Source organism: Nilaparvata lugens, chromosome 10, assembly GCF_014356525.2.
Source record: "Nilaparvata lugens isolate BPH chromosome 10, ASM1435652v1, whole genome shotgun sequence".
In the NCBI taxonomy this organism is placed as follows: domain Eukaryota; kingdom Metazoa; phylum Arthropoda; class Insecta; order Hemiptera; family Delphacidae; genus Nilaparvata; species Nilaparvata lugens.
Window position 1 is genome coordinate 1,032,578 of NC_052513.1, and position 15,491 is coordinate 1,048,068.

Sequence of the window (15,491 nt, forward strand, 5' to 3'; positions counted from 1 at the left end):
CAACCTAATTTAGATACGTATACGGTCACCAAGAGTGAGGTCCACGTTATTATAATGGCAGTGGAAAAAGATAGGAGAACAGCGTTGCTGATTCTCTGCATTGCCACTGCCTTCTATAGAGGATAGCTGATACCGAAATATCTTATGTAATATTGACTGTTCATTCTTGTTCAAAAAAATCAATTATATAGGCCTAAATCATTTGTAAATAAGATATATTTCTCAATTATTAAATAGTAATTGCGATTAAATATTTTGCTAATCAATCATATTCTAATTTGTTCAAAAACGATCCGGCAACATTTTGAAGCTAGAAAAGGATATCGCTATTTGCTTTGTCTAATGATAGACAAGGATAGCAACACCAATCTTAAACAAATACTGCCATTATAACGTGAATCTCATTATACCAACACCCATCGTGTTTACTTCTACACGCCATTACAATTCCCAACATAAATTAATTATTTATCTAAAAACATTTAAAGCTACCCCAAGGTAATTAAATAATATTACATATAAAAAATAACTGAAAGTTAACTACGTTATATTCCAAGTCCAAGGTGTTTATCTAAAAACATTTAAAGCTACCCCAAGGTAATTGTATAATTTAAATATAAAAAATAACTGAAAATTAACTACGTTATATTCCAGGTCCAAGTATCCACATATAAACAAAAACCTGAAAATCAACTTCAGTATAATAAATTATTGTAGGTCCAAGATGTTCGATCACCCAAAAATAAACAAAAAACATAAAATTTACTACGTTATATTGCAGGTCTAAGGAATCGGATAATCCACAAATAAACAAAAACTAAAAGTTAACTACAGTATATTGAATATCTACACAGAATATAACAACAGTTAAAGACAATTCACAACGAACCTCCGATTGTAAGTTTATAGGTATTTGCCAAAATAAGACAAATCGATTTTTCTCATTTGAGTCTGGCAGTTTTGAATATTGTTCTGTATCAAATATTTCATCGTGTATCGATTCTGGTTCTCGGTTTCTTCCCTGATGGCTTCCGCTTGCATTTTTTCCAGCATCTTGTGACTGACTGCCATGGCTTTGAATGGTAACAGGTGGGCCACGTTGGATAGGAGACCTTCAACCTGTGCAAAAAACAGAGGTGTACAAGATAAACAATGAACAAATACTGGAGTAGATGGAGAAATATTTTTAGGAATGAAAATCTTGTAATAATTGAAAGTATATATATAGATGAATATTGTCTGCTATGGGTCGCTTTCTCCAAAATAGTTGAACTCAAATATTATAGTTTAAACCAGGGGTCTCCAACCTTTTTCATCCAAGGGCCACATTGTTAACTCTTGGGAGGCTTAGAGGGCCAATAAAAAGGATGTATGTGGAATTTGACTTGTGGGGACACACACGACACGGGGGATTAGGGGGGTGTAAAATTATTATATTCCCATTAAAATAATATGAGGAGTTTTAAGTAGGTTTAATAAAAAGACAGGAAGAAACATACCAATTCATTTTATTTTAATACAAAGTCCAATTTATTGAGTGTAAGTTCGCGCGTACGTACACAGGGACATGCACAGTCCGTGCAGACAATTTGCTAATATCTCACAATGATTGATCGCTGCTTGTTTACAGCTAATTTTACACTTATTAAGAAATGGAGTGGCTAGTAAGAGAAGAGCACTGAACTCACAGTTGTTGTCAAAAATGTCTATAGATATATATTTTTAAAAAACTGTTGCAATAACTCTCGGCGGGCCGGACACTAATTGTGTGAGAGAAAGAAAGAAAAAGAGAGCGTAAGTCTTTTTGATAATATCAGCATAAAAACGGCAACCATGTGCTCATATTATTATTTTATTGAAATAACATTGGTCATAATGCCCCGTGCTGCAAACTAAGGTTAGCACGGACTATAATATGAACCATAAGCTGATTCAATTGAGACACATTATAATAGATACAACCATACATTAATTGAACTGGTTTAATAGTTGAACCAACTTTGGAGAAAGCTACTCTTAATCCACCACACAATTTAAAGGCCATTCATGCACCAGTAGCGTTTAAACGGGTGTATTTCGATTAGCCCAGGTGTTCGATTATCCCAGGTGCTCGAGTACCCCAGGTCGGGCTTTCCCGATTAGACCAGGACCTGGTATAATCGAACTACTGGGTTAATCGAAGCTTTCCGTCTCAATTAACCCAGTAGTTCGATTATACCAGACCATCTAAACGATACCTGGTCTAATCGAGACGTGGGCTAAACGAGACGGAATGTTTCGATTCGCCAGTAGTTCGATTGTACCAGGTGATATTATATTTTTTATATCATATTTATTTATTTATTTATTTATTTATTAGGTTAGCACAAACAATACAATGATCGGAAAAGAAAAAACAGGCTATTGCCCAAAACTTTCAATTTCCTAATTTAGTTCCAAATTGTCCAAATATTATACATAGGTTATGTCCATTTAAATTTTCTACACCAAATCACAATCTGAGAATATAGATTAGAATAAAACAAACAATTTTAAATTTGGATAGATTAATAGTAAAACTTTAGTAAAAACATGAAACTTTAAATTCACAATATAAAGAATAAAACCACTTGAATTTTGAGCTCGAAAATATCATGTTCACTTCAGCTATATACTGTAATGGCAGAAGCACGAGCTGTTATATATATAAAGTATATATATGTTGCATAAAATATATATGTTGAGAGCCCATGTCTCGATTAGACCAAGTCCTGTGTCTCGATTAGACCAGGTTTTGTTTATACCACTTAGTACAATTGAATTACTGGGTTAATCGAAGGATTCCGTCTCGATTAGCCTAGTAGTTCGATTGTACCAGCTTTTGGAGCTTCATTAAAGAATAGGACCTGGTATAATCAACCACCTGGTCTAATCGAACACCTGGTCTAATCGAGACACTCTCGTTTAAACTACGACTAGGCTATCAATGGTTTAAACTCGAGTTCAAACCGTAGATCAGTAGGCTCATTCCATCTTGAACCTCTAAACGTCGTTCAAACGTTTTTGTACACTATAGTCCATTTAAAACAACCTCCGACTTGGAGAGATATGCGGAGCACAAAAATTGAGGATGATAAACCAATTACAGTGATTAATAGATATAGAGTTGTAGAAAGAAGCGTAGATGCCAAGTTTTAGATCAGACTCAGGCAATGTAGTGCTTTCAGAGAGGAAGCTATGTATGCGTGTAATGAGTTGTTGAACATTCACTAAAGACTACAGAACGCAACATCACTGCCGATGTATCCCTACTTTTAATAATAAACAATTGTACCAGGTTGCACAAAAGCCTGCTAAGTTTTAATCATGATTAAATATCACAAGAACCAATCAGAGAAAGCTGTTTTTACTTTCCTTAGCCTATTATCATAGGTAAGGTATCATAGGGAAGATTGGCAAGACTGCCAAGATACAGTTTTGGATAGGAATATTGCTCTTCTAAATTTGTCAAAATTCAGATTGATTTGTTATAATTTTGAAATCATACTAGTCTAATCGGTTACACCACATCTTTCTGCAACTGTACATACCTGGAAGTTACGAAGCTGTAAGTAATTATTGCACAAATTAATCGTATGAGGCTACACGATTGATCGGACAGTGGAGGTATTCAATTGTTTACGTGTTCGAATTGCTTTGATTCTACTTGTTAAAAACAGCTGTTTTTCGATTAACGGATCAAACACTACAACACTACCGTTCTTAATACCGATCCGTTTTCAAAAGACAGCTTTGGAGATAATCTCAAACTGACTCAGATAACGTCGACTTGCCTTATCTCGGGAATTGTATTGTTTGACTTTGGGCAACCTGTGGCGTTCTTCAGTTGTCATAACAACAAATTCAAATTGACCTCTTATAGCTTGTTTCACGTGAAGCGGGGTTTTCAAATTAAAATAGCCTACTCAATAAATCCTTACACCATCCTCAATCAGGGGCTTCCTTCTTCTTTCGTCTTGATTGCCCTCTTGACGCTTCCTTCTCATCCCTCTTATAATTCTCCTACTCCCAATCACATCATACTGAGACTTCACCTTAAAAATGTCTTTGAGTAGAGTAATACGTACCAGAGCGAGTCGAAACAATTTGATTCTAGGCATGGAAACAGATATTGATGGCTTGAAGGAGGGCCTTATTAACAACGCAGTTATAGATATTGCTATTGATCTTCACGCTACTTTGGTTGATATCTGTGATAAAGTCTCAAATGAAGCAGTCATTGATTTAATCCCTTTGATCACCTCGCTTTTGAACAATTACGACGCTGCACTAAAGGTGAATTCTGATTTAAAGAACATGCTAAACGATGTGAATTTTGAAAAAGAGGCTCTGATAGAGAGGTTGAGAATTGAAAGGGAAAACAGAACTATGATATTTGAGGATTCATTGTCCAATGAAAAACAGGCGGAGAGTGAAATCTGCGCTCTGAAATTGAGAGTGAAAGACTTGGAGGAAGCAGTGCATTCATTTAAATTGGAGATTGCCTCAAAGGAGGAGATAATAAAGTTATTGGAAGCTGATTCGAAGAGAGTTTCATCGATGTTGGATGTGGAAGAAAATGATTGTAATACATCCACACACAATCTACATTCTGCAGGCTCTTTCATGAAGCCTAGAACGACTTTCAAAATGGCCCATGTATCGCCTCCGAATCCACTGATCACAAGAAATCGTTTTTCAATTTTAGCTGACAGTGAAGTGTTATCATCACCACCAGAGTCTGGACAGAGAAATTTCCGAGTGAGAGCTCAAGTTCATAGATCTCCCCTCAACCAACCGAAATTGAAAAAAATAGGAAATCGCTCTGCCTGTAAAAAAGGAAAAGTGGTTGTTCTGTCGGACAGCCAGGGAAGAGACATGCACAAGTACCTGAATAATCTTGACGATTTCGATGTATTCGTTCATTGTCTGCCTGGAGCAAAGATGAAACAAGTGATTGAAAGAGATATGAGTTTTATTGAGGATTTTTGTTGCATGTGATGTTCTGGCATTTCCTTTTTCAGACCATGATTGTGTATGGGTTGACTTAAATATTTGTTCCAATACGGACGGTAGAAAGACTAGGAAGACAGTAGTAACTAGGCCAATGACAGATGAAAATCTCGACTTATTTAAGAATTCACTCTCCAATGTAGACTGGAACAAATTTGTGCGTGAAACTCATTCTTTGAACTCTGAACAGATATTTAATAGATTTTTCAATATAATACATTATTATTTTAATATGTTCATTCCTGAAAGAAAAATAGTTGTGAATAGTCATCAAGGGGCAAAGAAAACAAGAAAAACAAAACTAAAAAACTGGTACACACCGCAATTAGCGAAAATGAAAAACACAGTATTGTTATATTTAGATATTTCAAGGAGAGATAATACTGATGAAGCTAGGAAGGCATATTTAGATATTAGAAGATCATATAAGCAGTTAATAAATAGAGCTAAGAAAACATATAACATTTCTAAAATTGAGTCTACTAGTAATAAGTGCAAAGCCGCATGGAAAATAATAAAATCTGTTCAGGAAGAGGCTCGAAAAGATTCAATTCCATTCACACCCAATGAGATGAATAAGTTTTTCTTGGACGCAGTGATGGATGTTCATGATAAGATTGACCGGTCCAATTTAACGGCAATTAATTTATTGGAGCAAAACTTCAATTTCCCTCTTAACCAGGATAAGCCCAAATTCTCATTTCACAAAGTCTCCACACGTGAAGTGCTTGATATAGTACTTAGTTTCAAAGCTTCATCCAATGTTGATATTTACGGCTTTTCAAGTAATCTATTGAAGAAAATTATTCATAATATTATAAATCCATTCACATATTGTATAAATAGATGCCTGAGAGATGGAGTTTTTCCTGAAGTGCTAAAAGTTTCCAGAATTGTACCTGTCTATAAGAAGGGGCCTAAAGATATTCCATGTAGCTATCGTCCCATCTCATTGGTGCCATGTTTTTCAAAAGTCCTTGAGACCATAATGCATAGGCAGTTATATGAATATCTTCAAGAGCACAATATTATAAGTAATGCTCAGAATGGATTTGTTAAGGGTAGGTCAACTACTGGAGCCATGGATGCTCTTGTCAGGAATATTCTGAGCGCTTTTGAAAATAAAGAGTATGCTCAGGTGACCTTTTGTGACCTGAGCAAAGCTTTTGATTGTGTTGTGCACTCTCTCTTACTGGATAAATTGAAATTTTATGGCGTTTGTGGAGCAGATCTTAGCTTATTTGAAACTTATCTTGTGGGACGTAGACAAGTGGTGTGTATGGAGATAAGAGATCAGATGTAGCATGTGTAAAATTCGGTGTCCCACAGGGATCAGTTCTCGGGCCATTGCTTTTTATTTTTATGATAAATGACCTTCCTGCTGTTCTAAATTGCCGTTCAATACTGTATGCTGATGACACAACATTTATCAATAAATGTACTGACCTTCAAAATCTTAAAAATCTAACTGAGACCACTCTGATGCAAGCAGCGACATGGTTTAGGGCTAACGGCTTCATGCTCAACGAGAATAAAACACAGACTATGCACTTCACCCTTAGAGGTGGCTTAGATTGTGTGGATGCAATAAGCGATGTAAAATTTCTGGGGATATTCATTGACAGATATTTGACTTGGGAAGCTCGTATTAATTATATATCAAGCAAACTTTCAAGAGTGATTTATCTGATCAGACAACTGAAAAATCATGTTCCAGATAATTATTTGAGATCGATATATTTTGCCTTTTTTCAGAGTATTGCAACATATGGCATACTACTGTGGGGAAATAGTAGTCATGCAGAAAATATTTTATTATTGCAGAAGAAGGTGGTCAGGGTTTTAACTGATTCTCATAGACTAGCACACTGTAAGCCTCTTTTCGTCCAGCTTAGAATAATGACAATATTGAATTTTTACATATTTTTACTGTATCGTTGCATGTTAAAAAAAACTCATCCAATTTAAAATTAAGGCATCAAACTCATAGCTACAACACAAGAAATTGTCATAGGATTGATATTCCCTATCATAGGTTATCCAAAACAGCCAAAAGTTATGATACATTTGATATAAAAATTTGCAATAAATTACCTACAGATTTAATATCAGAGACAGAAAAGAAATTTAAGACGAGATTATTGAATTGGCTTGTGATAAATCCTTTTTATAGTGTTGAAGAGTTCTTTGAGAGTGAAATAATTGTTGCTTAGAGTTAAGAGGTTTCTATTTGTATTTATATATTGTTCTAAAGGCTCAAGTTGTGCTGTAAGGAATATGTTTTGTACATTCAAATGAATATTGTTAATGTATTTGTAAAATCCAATTGACTTACAGTTTACTTAGGTACTGTATTATTTTAAGACTCAGTAATGTAATTTTGTATGTACAATTGCTGTAAAATTTGATTTTTATCTTTTGTCTTACTGTAATCAATATTTGACTTTGCTTATTGTTCTAAGAATTTAACGGCAATAAAATCATATTTATTTATTTATTTAAGGAAAGTATTGCTTTCCGAAAAAAATTAAGGTACCTCAATTTCTAAATTTCTATACGTTTCAGGATCCCCTGAGTCCAAAAAAGTGGTTTTTGGGTATTGGTCTGTATGTGTGTGTGTATGAGTGTATGTGTGTCTGTGTACACGATATCTCATCTCCCAATTAACGGAGTGACGTGAAATGTGGAGCTTAAGGTCCTTACAATATAAGGATCCGACACGAACAATTAATATCGAATGCAATTCAAGATGGCGGCTAAAATGGCAAAAATGTTGTCAAAAACAGGGTTTTTCGCGATTTTCTCGAAAACGGCACCAACGATTTTGATCAAATTTATGCCTAAAATAGTCATTGATAAAGCTATCATCTGCCACAAGTTCCATATCTGTAAAAATTTCAGGAGCACCGCCCCATCTATGCAAAGTTGGATTTTAGATTCCCAATTGTCAGGCTTCAGATACAATTTGAAAAAAAATTCAAGTGGAAAAGATTGAGCATGAAAATCTCTACAATCAATATCCAGTAACATTTTCACCTAAAATTGGAAATAAGCTCGAAATTTGGTAAAATGTGATTATTCAAATACAAACTGTTGGCAACTGTTGATTCTAAATCATTCACTATGAAGAGATAGCAGACCTCTTGTATCTCCAGCGTTATTGGCCTGTCACCAGCTGTCTAAGATCTTTGAATAGTAGACTTGAGATGTGCGTGAACACTAGCGTCAGGTGATCAATTTTCATAACGGCAAGGAAAGTTGTGTGAGTACGCCACACCAGATTTTTGAAAGAAGGCTTCTCTGATTGGTTCTTAAGGCATTTAATTACGATTAAAATTCAACAGGCTTTTGTGCAATCAAGCCTGTGCATCAGATATACCGGGATGACTTGAACCACCGCGATCAACTTTAGATGGCACTGAAAAAGATAATTGACAACCATGTCGTCCTTCTACGGTAGGAGGCACTGGAAAAAGGGAATTGGCAACCATGTCGCCCTATAATTTTCTCTAACTTCTTATCTAAATTTGAGAAAGGAATAGCACAAGGTTACCTTATTTTTTTTCTCTCCCAATCATTTTGATGATGTACTTATTGTATCAATCGATAAAAACGTGAATCTCAATATAGGAAATTCATATTTTGTACTATTTTATGAGTTTGACAAAATACAAGTGTTTTTACTTTTACGTACCTCTTCATAGTCGCATTTGCCACCTAGTTCAACAATAACTCTATGCGCTTTCACAGGTGTCACGTAATGATGGATGTTTCCTTTGCCGCCTCCCATTCTGGTTCCTTGCGACTGAAAACAAAGGAAAATGTTGAAAATCATAGATATTTTTCTATAAAACTCTAGATAACTCCAATAAATATATCCCTTCCTACGGAGAACTGTACAGCATTGACATGCCAATCACAGTCCCGGGTGGGCGGTTTGAAACTGCTAGGAACATGTCCACAGAATTGGGTATTTCTTCAAATCGTCGGGAAGATCAAACAAGTCATAGTCATACAGATTCAAGTCCATTAAATCACCAACATTGTTCAGTTTGAGTTTTATTCTGTAAAAAAATGTCCTCAATTATCTTAGAATATTAAACTAATACTTATAAAAATAAAAAATGTTTCAAATAAATGTGGATGTTTTCATCACTGATGATATTCCAGTAGTCCTAGAAATGTTTGGATATTATTACCTGCCTAAATGTTATCAAGGCAGGTAATATATCCTCATATATGATGGAACACAATATATTATAATTAGCAGGTAACCCGTGCTCCGTAAGGGTATATTTTAAATTCTTCAAGATTTCAGTTAGTCAAGTTTTAATTAGAAACTTGCGGAGAACTGGTTACCTGCTAGTTGTAAGATGAAAGAAAGATAAGATATTTCGGTATGATAATTTTTGAAGCGTTGTTTTATTGTAAAATGATGATCTTACTCGTTTTGAGATAGCCTGCCAGGGAGCATCTATCCTCCACTGCAGGAACATCCTTTTCTGGTCGATTTGACGACTCAGAGTGTTCCTGATCATTTCCAAATGACCGAATTTCAAACGACCACCGGTCAATGCCTGAAAACCAACAATATCAATGTGATAAATCATGCATTAATGTTATTTACTGATTATTCATTTATGTTGGGGTAGGTTTATTAATTATTTATTACATTGCAAACAAATACTTGACTTTGAGAAGAAACTTTCTTCAGGTCATTTTATACAGAGTTTTCAGAGTCCACAGGAAGGAAACTCTCCGATAGGCTTTTACCTTATACCTACTTCTCCATCAATTACCCACACTTGTAGGATCGATGGCGTCATGTCATGAATAAAATGAAGAAAACGAAAACTGCTGATTAGGTTGGCGCATGAAAAACGCCTAATGTGGTATCTTCCTAAGAGTGAACCAAGATACAATATCATTATAGACTAGCTGGCCCGGCGAACTTCGTACCGCCAAATAGTAATGCATGACATAACCTAGCTACATTTGGACTGTTGTATAAATTAGAATTGGAACCGTTTTGGGCTTATAAGCCTGTGGTACTTTTCTGTAAGTTGTAAGTAATTCTGAATGATAAAATAAATTGAATGAGTTGAATGACAAACTTTAGCTGGATGCACACCTGAGGAGGCGTGATGCTGGATTTTATTTAAATAGATAATTTTCCAACTGCAAAATAAATAAATAATTTACTAAAAATCAATTAATTCTGAACACCGAAGACAGCACAATTATTCGAAACAAAGCAATGTTTTTAGAGCATGTAAGTCTTTAAACTAAGGCCGCACTGCTAGATGGTTACACACAGAACAGTCATTTTGTTTTTAGTCGGGGCGTTTAGAATAAAATACATGGGCGGTTAATGGAGCAGCACACACACTTGTCTACTATCTACCGACGGCTGTTGTATGACGCAATGATTATAACAGCTGATTTATATTTCTGTGTGTGGTCAGCTCACAATAATATTCTCCCATAAGGATTACATGTGAACTTTGAAGGACCGTAGGAAAGAGTCCTGAAGTCGGATTATAAATTTGATAGGCCACAAACCAGGTCCTGAACATAACAAACACAACTGAAAAAATTATAAAATTCGGTGCATACATAAAAAAGCTATTGAATGTCAAAATTTGTGGCTCGATTTTTATTTATATAGATAAGATTATATGAGAATAGTCATCAGTAAAAATACATAACTTAAAGAAATACAATGGAACTAGGTTTGTGACGATTACACAGGAAAAAATATAAATAAATACTTTAAATTAAATTAAATTTATAATTATTGATTTTACATATTATAAGTCCTATATTAATGCTATAATCCTGTATTCTCAACCCTGCATTACTTGCTCAAATTTAGTAGGCCTATCATAATATTATTTTTAGTAACACAATATTTATTCTTTATACACGCGCGGAGTCAATATAACCTCATTTAATTCAAGTATAATTACTATTAAACGAAAATCAAATTGAATGCTGTAAATCACCCCGAAGACTTCTTCTACTGCAAATATTGACATCAGGGTGAACAGCAAGATGTAAATTCGATGAGCGCTACTATACAAAAATAATTATATGTCAGCCCGGGTATGACAAATAATTTTTGTATAGTAGCGCTCATCGAATTTAGATCTAGCTGTTTACCCTGATGTCAATATTTGCAGTAGCAGAGGTCTTAGGGGGGATTTTCAGCATTTAATTTGATTTTCGTTCAATAATAATTATTCATTAATTAGCATTTGAACAAATGCAACTTCCAATTTATATCCATCTGTAATTTAAGTATATTTTAGTATTCCTGAAATAATTTTCTTTGCAAATCAGTTCATAGAATGAATTTTGTACACTAAAAGAAGATACTACACTGTCCTATTGTAATTATTACCGTAATTACTGTGTGATATTTAATATTTTCATAATGTTCAGAATAATGTGAAGTCTAATGTCTCATATTAATTCAATTTCAATAACTATTAGAGTACCTGCAGTAGATATGACCACAGCCTAAAGAATGATTTATCATTAAAATGATAATTTAATAATATCATTAAATCGGTGATAATTGAGCATGCAAAAAGTGCGTGTTTGACAAATAGACACTGAAACAGGAAGTTATGAGACATCTGATTACTAGTCAGTAGTGTCAAAGGCAGAAGCAGTCACCACAAAATTTTTCTGTGGGTCATATTCACCCCGCGCGAGTAATGCAGGGTTGAATAGGTAGTTAATGCTGATAATAATTTATAAGTAGGCCACAAAAATAACAAAGTAGAACCAGAAATACATTTAATTTATTTTATGAATTTGGGATGAAAAGAAGTTTTGGATTGTATTCTGTTTCTTTGTCCTTAAGTTGATTTTAAATGATGAATAAATAAATAACACAGCTCAATTCTAGTTGGCCAAAACACAGATTAATATTAAGTTACGAGTTTATACTCACAATTATTCCATATTGTTTGAGTAACAGCTTGTCGTGTATTAGTTCAGGACCTCTGATGTGTTTCAGACCTTTCTTCATTTTTGGAATTTTCACTCCAATATAAGTGGGCACTTTTGGCAGAATCGGCAGTCTTGGCTTTTCAGGCAATTCAATGTCTGTAAAATGGAAACCAATAAATCAAATGTACGCTTACAACAATATTTAACAACACATTTTTTCAATGTTCTCTAGCTTGAGGTCCACGCTATAATGGCAGTTAAGAAAAATAGCAGAACATCGTTGTCCATTATCTGACGCTCCTGCCTCCTATAGAGAACAGCTATACCAGTATATCTAATGTAATATCTGTTCATTCTTATAGTCATAATCATTTTACTCGTTAAACAGTTTAAAAAATTGAAGGATAATTTAGAAAAACTCACGTGAATAGTCTGGTGGTCGTTTGAAATAGGTGATATTGGCCAATTGGGAGACAGTTGGTGTGAAAATGCTGCCTGAAATAAATTAAACAAAACATTAATTAAAACCAGAAATAATGTCAACTAACAAGAAGAGCCAGATTCACTAAATCCTGAAAAAATTAGAATCAAAAGGTGAGAATGAATATTGGTTCTTTGAACAAAATGGGTGACATTCGTTTCATCACGTGAATTGTATTGTATCTGAAGACCTTAGATATGGCTGCAATAAAGTTTCTATTCTATTCAAAATTTTTTTTGAAGGTCTTAGGCTATGATCACATAGGATGCAAGCTTGGGCAAGTTAGTCAATTACTTGCATTTATGCAGGAATTCAATGTGATCATAGCCTGCCTAATTCACATTGGAAAACACCTAACGGTTTGAACATTCAACAATGTTTAACAGAAAACTATTTAATGTTTTATTTTGCACAGTATATTAAATTTACTGTATTTACATGCCCCGGAAATTCAACAAATAATTAGAATTAAATTGAGTGAGATGTCAGAGTACAGTACAAATCAAAACCATTGATAAAACACTAGAATATTATCTAACAATATCACGACTTTATTGTAAAACAATATTGTAATGTTTTATCTCACCAAAAACAGTATCTGATGAACCATGACAAAAACTTGAAGAAGGTTCCACATTGGTACATAGTGGATACAAGTTTCGGTTCTTGGAAACATGACTTCAAGTTTGCAAAATACCTACGGTAGGCCTAAACTTGAACACAAAACTTGTATACAAGTAAACTTGACTAATTTTAACGCCACTTAGCTAGATTTCCACATATCATTATTATAGAAAGTAGCCGATACAGTGAGAATAATATAATTTCCATGAGTACTGATTGGTTATTTCTACTTAGACCGAGTAACAACTCATGCGGATAGTATTTTCTCTGTGCCGGTCACGTTTGTTGTCACTGATACTTTCATTTTTACAAAACAAATAAGTTATTTATGCAACAAAAAATATATAATCATTGAATAATTGACATAATAATTTAAAACAATCAAATTAAACTGATCTTACCTCTCATTACCGACCATGTTTTTCTCAAAGACTGTAGAACAACCGACATTTTTGAGGATGATCAACTGCTTTTCAATGATGAATTGAAGTCGAAGAATAAATTAAATTTATTGATGATTGATTGGCAATAATTCTTCTTACATTTTTAGAGGAATAGGAACATACTATTCTACAAGACAACTACAGATAAAAGCATGAATAAACACGAAACTGAAAAACTAGACGTAGACATTAGACAAGAAAAGCAACAGCAAGGATAAGTCAAATAAGCACTATAGAGAGCTTATGCCAAAGAACTCAAGGGTAGGATGAATCTATTTCAAAATGATCTTTTAGATGTATTTTTTAATAAATATGAATAAAAACTTATTTGAGAATAAAAAAGAATTGTATACAAGTACTTTAGAAAGTTAGAATGTTCAATTCAGTTTTGAACTTTCAATGAGATCAAATCAAAATTGTTCCTTGCCAAGACGCTACAGAACTGTATCGATCGATTCTACGTCGTAATATTTGTACATTTTAGAATGTTCTTGAAAGTTTATAAACTATCGTGAGGTCCACGTTAAAATTACAGTATTTGATTGAATTTGATGTTGCTATATTTGTTTATCTTTCCAAAAATCAGGTAGTATTATCCTTTTCTGGCTCGACAACGATGTCAAATCTATTTTCGACAATGTAGAAATAAAATAATTCAAGACAGAGAATCGGCAAAGCTGTTCTCCTATCCTTATACACTGCCATTATAACGTGGTCCTCATTATATACAAAGCTATACAGTGAGGTCCACGTTATAATGACAGTATTTGATCAACTTTAGTTTTGCTATCCTTGTTTATCATTCGACAAAGCCGGTAATACTATCCTTTTCTAGGTTCACACGGATGACAATTATGTTTTTGACAGTGTAGAAATATAATTAATTAATGCAGAGAATCAGTATCGCTATTCTTCTATCTTTATTCACTGCCATTATAACGTGGACCACACTATAGTGAGGTCCACGCTATAATGGAAGAATTCTAACATAATTACTATTTTTATGTCATTATCATATATATTTATTTTATGTCAATATATATTTTGTCAATATCACTCGACAAAGCAGAAAACACTATTCTTTTTCAGCTCCGCAACGTTGCCACATCGTTTTTTAACAATGTAAAACATAATTAACCTCATAATCTCAATTATGAAAATCCATTATTAAATCAGATAAAGATGGAATTAATAATAGAGAATGCATTTATTCAAATGCTATATTAAATAATAATCATTATTAAATCATTTAGAACTATATAAGTTATCTTGGTGAATGAAATATAATTGATTATCTTTAAATCTTTTACATGAACGAACAGTTGATAATACATCAGATATACCAGTATCAGCTATCCTCTATAGAAGAGAGTGACAAGTAAGAGCTGTTGTCCTTTCCTATCTTTCTCCACTGCCATTATAATGTGGACCTCACTTCCTTAAGTCAGCACTTGATTAACATTAATGTTGCTGTCGTCTTGTCATTAGACAAACCAAATAGCTCTATCTTTTTCTAGTACTTCAACGTTAAAAACGATCTGGCAACAATGCCAAGCTAATATAAATTTCATGTTACATTAATGGTGTCTTGCTTTTTTGCTAGCACCGTTCAAGGCCATGTCTGACGCCGTTCGAGGCCAACCAGACGTAATATTTTGTATCTATCTAGTAAAGGATAGCGCTATCTGCTTTGTCAAATGATATACAAGGATAGCAGCACTAATGTTAATCAAATGCTGCAATTATAACGTGAACCTCACTATAATACTTAAGCACTAAGAACGACTGCATTGATTACGGTACCGTAAGTTTCCTAAATCATTAATACTCAAAAATGGAGTGATCCGTGGTCTAGTGGATAGAGTGCCTGCGTCCAAACCCTCTCAATACCAAAAGTTTTTTAACCAGATCACTCCCGTGTTATCGGATGGGCACGTTAAACTGTCGGTCCC

General features: G+C 34.0%; 1 protein-coding gene across 1 annotated transcript; it reads right to left on the reverse strand.

Moving 5' to 3' along the window:
• Positions 1 to 818: 818 nt before the first annotated feature.
• On the reverse strand, positions 819 to 13,755 carry LOC111044575 (39S ribosomal protein L16, mitochondrial). Its single transcript, XM_022329757.2, has 6 exons — positions 13,498 to 13,755; positions 12,415 to 12,486; positions 11,993 to 12,147; positions 9,477 to 9,608; positions 8,726 to 8,836; positions 819 to 1,119 (listed from the first exon to the last, which is right to left on the reverse strand). Exons 1-6 carry the CDS (start codon positions 13,544 to 13,546, stop codon positions 904 to 906), a joined length of 735 nt encoding a protein of 244 aa, XP_022185449.2. The 5' UTR covers positions 13,547 to 13,755; the 3' UTR covers positions 819 to 903.
• Between the last annotated feature and the right edge of the window lie 1,736 nt (positions 13,756 to 15,491).

Excerpts from the sequence above, each read along its gene's own strand:
- LOC111044575 (XM_022329757.2), bottom strand. The coding sequence starts at position 13,546 with ATGTCGGTTGTTCTACAGTCTTTGAGAAAAACATGGTCGGTAATGAGA. Across the intron at positions 12,148-12,414 it reads ACGACCACCAGACTATTCAC|ACATTGAATTGCCTGAAAAG; the intron begins GTGAGTTTTTCT and ends TCCATTTTACAG. Across the intron at positions 9,609-11,992 it reads TCAAACAATATGGAATAATT|GCATTGACCGGTGGTCGTTT; the intron begins GTGAGTATAAAC and ends GTTGGTTTTCAG.